General features: G+C 37.5%; 1 protein-coding gene across 2 annotated transcripts in view; it reads left to right on the forward strand.

Moving 5' to 3' along the window:
• LOC140639169 (guanine nucleotide-binding protein G(q) subunit alpha) overlaps positions 1–9,030 on the forward strand; it is a 307,081-nt gene extending 298,051 nt beyond the window's left edge. For both annotated transcript variants that reach the window (XM_072837677.1, XM_072837673.1), the window contains exon 7: positions 3,634–9,030. In XM_072837677.1, coding sequence (XP_072693778.1) covers positions 3,634–3,824 — 191 coding nt within the window. In that variant the 3' untranslated portion in view covers positions 3,825–9,030. The remainder of the gene's footprint in view (positions 1–3,633) is intronic.
• The last annotated feature ends 940 nt before the right edge of the window (positions 9,031–9,970 follow it).

Raw genomic sequence — 9,970 nt, forward strand, 5'->3', positions numbered from 1 at the left:
CCAAATGCTTTCAGGACACCTGGGGGGCTCAGTGGTTGAGCGTCTGCCTTTGATTCAGGGCATGATCCTGGGGTCCTGGGATGGAGTCCTGCATAGGGCTCCCTGCAGGAAGCCTGCTTCTTCCTCTGCCTCTCTCTTAACTCACCTCCTGCTTCTCCCCTGCAGGGAGCCTGCTTCTCCCTCTGTGTCTCTGCCTCTCTCTGTGTCTCTCATGAATAAATAGAAAATCTTAGGGAAAAGAAAAATGCTTTCTTAGCTGAAACAGTGTTTTCATTTTTACCCCCTTTTTATTGGCCACCAACCTGCCACTCAGTTATAAATGCCAGACTGTATCCCTCACTGTTTTGCGGAAACTATAGAAGTAAGGAACTTGGTGTGCCACTAACTTGGTCTCCAACAGCAATGGGCTAGTCTTTAACCATAAGAGGTACTTGAATAAGATGGGCATAAAGCATCTGACTTATACCTAAGCACACATTTGCCTCTCTCTCCTGAAAGAGACTTAATTTTTCCCCAGAGTTCAGTGAGAACCAGCAAGTGGGAAATGATGCCCCACTCTGTACATAGCACCCCTGTTAGGCCAGCAGGTTTTCATGATGTGCTTGCATGCAAGACGACAGGGGATAAATACAGCACAGCCTGCCCCATGGAGCAAAGTCGCCAAGGCTCAAGCTACTCCATGCAGTACCCACAGCACACCACACGTGGGTTTGATTTTTTTTTTTTTTTTTTGCACCAACAAAAGACTTTTTCTGTGATACATATTTTGGGTACTTTTTTTTTCCTTCTTTGCCATGTCCTCATGATCTCTTTACCTATGTCTTTCATCCAGTGAATTTCCCCAGATTCCCCATCACTACGAGCATTTCTTCCTTCCAACATGTGTGCATTGCCAAGGGCTTAAACTGTGAACATGTTTTTTTTTACTGTTAATCTCCCTCAATGTGCACATAACGCACAGAGAACAGAGAACTTAGCCGTGGAGAAAGAAAAAAAGACACTTATTCACAGAGCAAACACAGCTGTCATTTCATACAAAGCCCTTGTAAGAGCTGCAACTAAAAAAATTCTAGGCCGACTCTGCAATGATGTTTTTATAACAAACATGTTTCTAGTATTATGAATTTCACACTTCCACATTTCTGCACGTACAAGGTCTTAATCATGATGAATGCCATTTCTGTATTTCTCTGCAGGAAGAGAAATTACCATTTCCACATGGATGTGAATTGCAGAATTGTTCATAGAGACTGTGGAATTCTGTGCCTGCTAAGATGGCCATAATGATTTATTTGTAGTTTGTATTTATTCAAATCATATAATTTATGCTTAAAAACCTAATACACTGCAAGTGCTCTTCGCTGAACTTGGTCCGATCTAGTTGTGATAGTCTTTAGGGTTTAAGTAAAAATAGCCCTTTTTTCCCCAAATAGGGTAAATACAAAAATCAAAGGGAACTTCCATCACAAGCCAGAAAGATGGGGTTCCTTTATGAAAATGAGAAGATGCTCCAACCCCAGCAATCTCTTAGTCCTAGTTTTAAATATTCTGTTACTGCTGTTGAATTAGTTAAATCGATAACACCGAGAAAGTTAGGACATTATACTCATGGTATTTGTATGGCACTTTCATTATAATGCCAGCCTTCTTGATTGCTGACAAAAATTTCTATTCTGGTCAAAAGTCAAAAATGTAAACATTACCTTTGTTAACTCTGCAAATGGGAATAATGCATTTGTCTTCATGGCTCTTTCCTCCCTCCTGGCAGGGTTAGATATAAGCTTACAGAGGTAATCCCCACTTTGCAGTAAGGCTGGTTTGAAAAGTCTTCAATTTGGCCATCTAAAATTCGTGAAGCATTTTGTTAGAAGTGATAGGCCCTCAGTCAAGTTTTCATAGATTTCTTTATCCCAACCAATAGATAACGAGAATATTGATAGAAAAAAATGGAAGCTGTGGACCCCAAGAGGGTCTTGTCAGACAGAAGGATGTGGAGTAGGAGAAGGTTATAGCATGACTGCCATCTTTCTTAGGATGGAATTCACTGGAAAAGATGGAAATGTTACATATATAGGGCCTCAGAGACTAATATAGATGCTCAGTAGTTGATAGGTGTAGTGTTTTGATGTTACTCATTAACATTAATTTCAGGATCACATTAATACATTTATCAGGATCTACAAAATAGATATTTTAATACAGCTCTACTGTCCTATAACTCACATGCCATGTAATTCACCCATTCAAAGCACACAGTTCAGTGCTTTTTGATATATATTTTACCATAATTTAAAAATCTAACAAAATTTGTCATTTTAACCATTTTAAAGCATACAGTTCAGTGACATTAATTATATTCACAGTGCTGTACAGCCATCACTATTCCCAAAAATTTTTATCACCCCAAACCATTAAGCAGTCACTCCTCATTTCCCCTTCTAACTAACTTCTGCAACTAACTTCTAATCTACTTTGGCTCTATTAATGTTCCTATCCTATGTACCTCATATAAGTGCAGTCATACAACATTTGTTCTTTTGTCCGGCTTCTTTTACTTAGCATCATGTTTTCAAGATTCACGAAGGTTGTGGCAACTTTTCTAGAGCTGAATAAAACTCTATTGTGTGTCTCCTACCTCTTGTTTATCCATTCCTCTGTTGATGGCCACATGGGTCGTTTCCACACTGGTTATTGTGAATACTACGCAGTGAAATTCATTGTCCAAATAACTATTATAGTCCCTGCTTTCAATTCCTTTGGATATATACCTAGGAATAAAATTGCCAGGTCATATGGTAATACTATGTTGAGCTTTTGGGGGAACTACCCAATGGTGCGGCTACACTGTTGTACAGTCCCACCAACAATGCACAAGGGTTCCAGTTTTTCCACATCCTTGCCCACACAGATTTTTATACTTTTTTTGATGACACCCATTCTGGTAGATGTGAAGTGGTATCTCATTGTGATTTGGATTTGTATCGAAGATGAATGATCTTGAGCCTCTCTGCACATGCTTATTGGCCAGCTGTAGGAGTTCTATTTTCTGAATATTAACCTCTTACCAGATATGTGATTGGCCATCCATTCTGTAAGTTGTCTCTTCACTGTCTTGATAGTGATGCACAACTTTGACGCACAAGTTTTTTTATTTTGATGAGGTCCAGTTTACCTATTTTTTCTCTTGTGTTGCCTGTAATTTTGGTGTCCTATGTAAGAATTCATTGCAAAATTATTAACTAAGTTTTTAATATATCCTGGTAAATATCTCACAGTCCTAATACAAGGCATCTAGGACATCGTTTGGCATGGAAGAGACCCTGAATGAATCTAAGAAAATATAAGCCAGTCTTTCTCATCACCACATATAGTGCATTGAAGACTACCTACATAAATGTGGTGTGCCCAGCAGCAGCAGCAATCTAGAAGCTAGACAGATGGATGGTCAGATAGCATGACAAAAAAAAAAAAAACAATTACACACAATACTGTTGGGGATGGTGGTGATAACGGATCAGATCCGCAGTGTAGCTGTCCTGTCCACGGCATCTTTATTGAGCCAGTCAACACTTACTGGGCAAAGGCATTAACACATCAGCTGACGAATCGTCCCTCTCCTCCCTTGGCCAACAGGACCCCAGAGAGATGCCCAGGCAGCTCGAGAATTCATCCTGAAGATGTTCGTGGACCTGAACCCAGACAGTGACAAAATTATCTACTCCCACTTCACATGCGCCACAGACACCGAGAACATCCGCTTTGTCTTTGCTGCCGTCAAGGACACCATCCTCCAGTTGAACCTGAAGGAATACAATCTGGTCTAATTGTGCCTCCTCGACACCGCCTTTCCCTTCCCTGGTGGGCTATAGAAGCTGTACAAGAGGGACTGTATTTCTGTGGAAAACAATTTGCATAATACTAATTTATTGCCGTCCCAGACTCTGTGAACGTGTCCACAGAGTTTGTAGTAAATATTATGATTTTATTTAAACTATTCAGAGGAAAAACAGGATGCTGAAGTACAGTCCCAGCACATTTCCTCTCTCTCTCTCTCTCTCTTTTTTTTTTTTTTTTTTTAGCAAAACCTTGTGACTCCATGTATTTTAAATCCCCAGTCATGCACTCACCAAGATAAAAGTTGTTTCTTTCTCTTCTTTTTCTTTTCTATTGAGCAAAACAAAGCTGATTGCCCTTTCCCTAACCCGTACCCCCATCCTGATTTTTCCTGGGTTACAACGGCCTTTGCCCTAGTCCCATTCTTGGCCAAGTTTTTCTCCCAAGTGATACAGTCAGGACAGCATCATTTGATTTAAGCCATCAGCATTGGCTTGATTTAAAAGTTTGTAGTTTTGCTGAAGGATTCTAAGTGTTAATCCTGTGGTTTTCAGTGTATGGCTCTGGATACACATAGAGAGTTGTTTTATATAAATATATTGTCTTGCCTCACTTTGTGCTGGGATCGTGGATGCCCATCTTATGGTTAAGTGTCATTTCTTTTGGATTTCTACCTTCAGCCATAGCTTAGTCATCAGAGATATGCACAAGTCAGTAAGGCAAGAGCAGAGACACACAGTTGTTTTTTTTAAATGCCATGTGCCATGGTTCTTCTAACCTTCCTTCTTCCCCCTGCCACCCTCTCTTTAAATTACAGATGCCAAAAACTATATATATATGCCAACAGACACTACATTACTCCAATGGCTGCTACCCAGACCCAGAACCTTTTCCTTAGGTTGTTCTTAGCTTCCCCCTTCTTGGTTCAGACTTTTCTTCCTTTTTTCCCTTAGTGTTTGGGCCATGATTTATTATGGCAGTGTGTGTTGCCAAAGCTGGCTTTTCATAAAAGAAAAGTAGTAAAAATTTAAAAGATAAAAGCCAGTATTTAAAAATGGAAGAGAGTAAGACTGTGAATCCTAAAATAATTGGCTGAGAATGACCCTGAAACACCAGTCGGTAACTGTAAATTCGATTGGCACGGTCCATTCTTTTCTTTGCCCTGAGATCACATTGTTTGGCGTCTGTTCCATGTTGAGTGTCCAAATCAGCAATGTAAAAAAAAAGTGTCTTTGTGATAGAACATGAAATCTGCTTCTATCTCTTCATTTAAAGCCAGTTTTGCTCTCTTTATGTTCTTTAAGGTCAAGTGGGTCTGCCAAAAACCTTATTTGAGTATTCTGACACCTCCATTTGCAAAATCTGAAGTTATTGCTGATTTACCACCTTTGGATCTTTATAAACTGGTGACTGGTTAAAGTGGAACCTAAGGAAGACTTTTGGACTTAACTCAAGAGTAACCTCTCAGTGTTCTATAGAACATGAATTTATGTAACTGAACCTACTAGGAGAGAGATTTGGAGTTCTCTATGTGCAATTTTCAACAAATGCAAAAAAAAAAATACAGCACATGTATTGATGAGCTTCTGTCAAGCAGCTTGAGTTGAAATCTGACTTAAGAAAATAAATCAAGATTTTTTTAAGCCTGCTAGGGGGTAGGAATTAGGCCATGACACTGGTCGTATTTTAAGTATTGTACTATTTGGCACAAGTCTAAACTTCCATATCAATCACTCTTTGGGAACAACAAAGGAAGAGAGAAAATGAATGACTTCTTAGATGAGTACAAGAGTTCCTAAGGAGTAGAATGTTCTCCTTTACTTTCCCAGCCACAAACAACACAGGTTACTTTTTCACTTTGCTCAGAAAACACCTGTAATTTGAGTAAGAACCAGACTGCCTGTAGGTATAGTGCAATTCTGAATGCTCTAATCATTGTACATATGTCTCTGTTGAGATTGCAGCATCCATACTGGCTTTGTAATCATTAATTTTTTTGGCAGATTGAATGTGCTGTATTGATATGTATCTATGTAATTGTATGTCTTATAGCTAATTCACATTTTGAATAATGTTATTTTATTTACTTTTTTTAAGAGAGGAGAATGTAAATTTGTCAGTTTATTTCTGACTAGGGATATTTTTTTTTCCATTTAGAAAAGAAAAAAAAATCTTACTATCGTACAGAGCGGTACTAGCATCGTGCTGTATAAAATCATTTGCACATTCCTGAGTAGAGGTATACTGATAAGACCCAAAGGTAATTTCATAGCAAAATACATAAAATCAGTTGGAGCTTTTATACAAACATGGAAACCAACTTTGTAGAACTTTTGCCATTTGATCTAGGATTGGAATATGAGCTTTTATACGATTCATATTCTTATTTGGCAAATGCACAGTTTAGTATTACCTCTCTGATGGCCTTTATTAGAAAGGCAGTTTTAGAAGCTATTGTGATCCACTAAGGAAATGTTTTAACAGCTAGAGACCACTGCTTGCCTAAAAGGGCAATCTTAAATTTGGTGCAGCAAAAAACAAAACAAAACAAAAACAAAAAAAAACAAAAACAAAACAAAAAACAAAAAGCAAAAAACAAACCAAAAAAACAAAACAAAAAAAAAAAAACAAAAAAGAAAAAAAGGAAAAAAAAAAAGAAAAAAGTCAACAATAACATTTGAAGGCCTACAGTGTGTATAGAGAAAACCTCATCACAAGATCCTAAGTGTTACAGTTTTAGGGAATCAAGATATTCTATTTAATAGAGCTATAGTAGATGTAGTCGATTAAACATGATCTCAAAGCTCGAAGATGTTGAGCAAACAGGGAAAGATTGTTCTATTTGTCTTTATGGAATTGGGATGGAATTGCTATGCAGAATTGAGGTTTGTGGCTTCACTGTGTGCCATAGGGTGCATGACACGATCCCTTTCTGTTGAGGAAGGAAGAACTTGATCACCCTATCTGCAGTGACGCATGGAAACCTAATTGTATCCACACTAGTCAATCGAAGCTAAAGGATTTTCTTTTCTGTTTCTTTGGGGTTTTATTGAAGGGGCTGGGGGTGGGAAGGGATTCTTTTCAGTTTTGTATAAAAACAAAGTTTACTCATGCTTTCTATTATATTGTGATTGCAAACATTAGAAGCGTGTGCCACTGGACTCCTGTCATTGATGCTCTAGGTAACAGAGGCCTGTGGCAAGTTTTTGGTGACTTGGGCATGTCTTATTCAAAAAGAAAAACACAAACACAAACACCTTTCTTCAACATACCAAGGCAAGCAGCCATTTCATGACTCACTTAACACATTGCAGTGTACCAGTTTACAGATAATTTTCCCTCTTTTGCGTGACATGGCAGTTCCAAACCCACAGAGAAGTCCTCATTTATAAATTGGAGGTTTGTACTATGCCTTACAGAGCTTAAATTCAGAAGTTTGTGCCTCATATCTGAAACAAAGGGAAATAATACACCTATTCAAAAGTCAATAAATCCCCTCAAAGTTTTTTTTTTCTTTCTTTAAAACATTTTCATATAAAGAGCTCTGTTGAATGTCATGAATAGACTGGGGGAAAAAAAAATCTTAGGAACCTGCATATGTTGTTTACTAGCATATGACATCTGCAAAAGGTATTCGAAGAACACCTGAAACTTGTTTTGTTTTTTGTTTTTGTTTTTTTTTTGGTTTTTTTTTTTGTTGTTGTTGTTTTGTGGATTAACTAGCAAGCCTATTTTAAAAAAAAAAAGAAAAAAAGTAATTCAGCTAAAGGACAATTTACTTTTTGTACTTTAGACTATCTTGACTGTCAAGGTGTATGAACTGTAATTTTAAAATTTATACTGCCACATGATTGTAAATTTTAGTTGTCTTAAGTTAGGAATTGGTAAAAAGCTATTTATGCTGGATTTGGGTCAAATGACTTATTTGCAAAAAATAATAATAATGGGAAGAAAGGGCTGTATAATGAGATACTGCAAGACTCAGATAGTGGTTGGAAATAACCTTCAAAATTACCCTCAATTTCCCTTTGTTTTCAGTTTCTCAAAGAAAAAAAAAATGAATGAAATAAAATATAGAAGAATGTTAACCCATATCAAAATAAAGTGTACCCAAGTATTGTAATGTATATTGCTGCTCTTCTTAAAATTAAATAAGGGTTTAAAACCACTCAATTGGTAATTGACAACATCTCAATTGATTCAAATAAGGTGTTGCTTGGTATACATTACTATTTGCTTCCAAAGATCTCTCTTTGGTTAGAAACCCACACAAAAACTAAAACTTGTAATATTGTATGTTTATCTATCTCCACATATTTCCAGCATATGTAGCGTTAATAGGCCTGTCCTGGTAACTGTGTGTTTGGGATTTCATTTTTGGTTCCACCAAATTAGGAAAAGAAATGGCTCAGTTGTGTATGACTAGTTAGAGATTTTTGGAGCCAAACACCTGCTGTTTCGTAGATACCTAGTACAGAGTCTAAACTTGTCATTTGTTTTTCCTCACAGAGTAACCACCCATTCATTGCTGTCTTCCCAACTTCCAATGATCTTTCAATAACTTTCTTGCCTCTAGAATCATCCGTTCCAAGTATGCATACATGCCTAGCACATAGTAGGTGCTCAAATATTAATTTCCTTCTTACCTCCCTTATCATGTATCTTCCATTTCCCAATATGATTCCAACCCAATAGTAAATGACATTTACATGTAATGAAAACACCGATTGGGCTAAATTGGATCTTACCTGGATAAAGCAATTCTGATTTTCATATAAGCTTTGGTAGATATGAAAAAAAAAACAGGGAAGAAAATATTCTTTGCTAGAATATTTTCAAGTTTAGGAAGAGAGATGGCAAATTGTGTAACATTGTTCAGGTTACTTTGACTGAAACACATGTTTTTGGTAGATTTCTTTTCCTTAAAGAACTCTAAATACAACTTCTTGCTGGATTCTTCACGTGTCATCGTGTTGGAAACCCTTACTAGACCTATGTATTTAGGGAGTTTTGTCAGAAAACATTTTTAACTGCAGTATTTAAAAGAATCATATTTACTGTTCTTAAAATGTCATTCAAATGCATGTATTGTCTATTGTTTGGGGATGGGAACTAGTTTTGCAAAAAAACACCTAATGTTGTATAATAATGCCCCAATGATCTTGCTGGTTAAAAATACAGTATTTTTGGCCATAATTTTGTACTACAGTATTCTTCATTCTTGAGTTTTGCTTCTCTTGAGGTTGCTTCAGCCTCTTCTAGAATGTTTTTTATTCTAGGGAGTATCGGAATAAATTTTTCCTGTCCTAAAATACTTGATGCTGCACATGCATTGTCCAAGTAGACAGGCTTAGAAGTTTCTAAGCAAACATGAAAAAAAATCTTTTCCATTCTGTATATAGCTAGATTTTAGTCTCCAGTGGAAATATTTGTACTGATGACATTTTTTTCAGTTTTTTTAATAAACTTGACCTAATTTAGGTGGTAAGCAACTGTAAATATAAATTTTAGTAGCTGCTCACTAAAGACTTAGAGCTGCCTGTCTTCAACGACTGTGGCAGTCTTCTAATTAGCAAAGATTAACTGGCGAAAGAGGCAAGGGCTTGGCTCAGAGCTTTCTCGTTTACAGCAGCCATAGTGACCAGTCCTCTCCTCACAAGGAAGAGGAGCTGTCAATGTCCTCTGAGGCTGTGACTTAGAAACAAGCACCGAGGCTTTTGAGAGGAGCTAAAAGCTAGCTTTTCTTTTTCTAGCAACTTTGTGAAGTTAGGGTGATGATAAGTATTTTTCTAGAAAAACTGGTGCTTATGTAGGTAAGGACTTAGAACCATAACAAAAGCAAAAACCTGTTCCTTCTACTTACAACCAGATCTTTCTAACTGGCTGCCTGGCCCTTGCTTATGGACCTTTGTGCTTTTCAGCATACAGTTCTTTCCAGATACTTTAGAAAGTATCATTTTTGCTTAAAAGCCTTTGGGTAAGGCCCTCCTATTGTTGCATGAGTTAGAGACCGTTTCTGGGTGGCATCCCCTCTTCGGATCTTACTAAGGGATGGTGTGACTAGGGACTGTCAGCACAGGCCTGCAGTGATGAGAAATGGGGTGTCAGCCAGCCCCCGGCACCCCTCACTCTATGG

Source organism: Canis lupus, chromosome 1 (assembly GCF_048164855.1).
Source record: "Canis lupus baileyi chromosome 1, mCanLup2.hap1, whole genome shotgun sequence".
Lineage (NCBI taxonomy): Eukaryota > Metazoa > Chordata > Mammalia > Carnivora > Canidae > Canis > Canis lupus.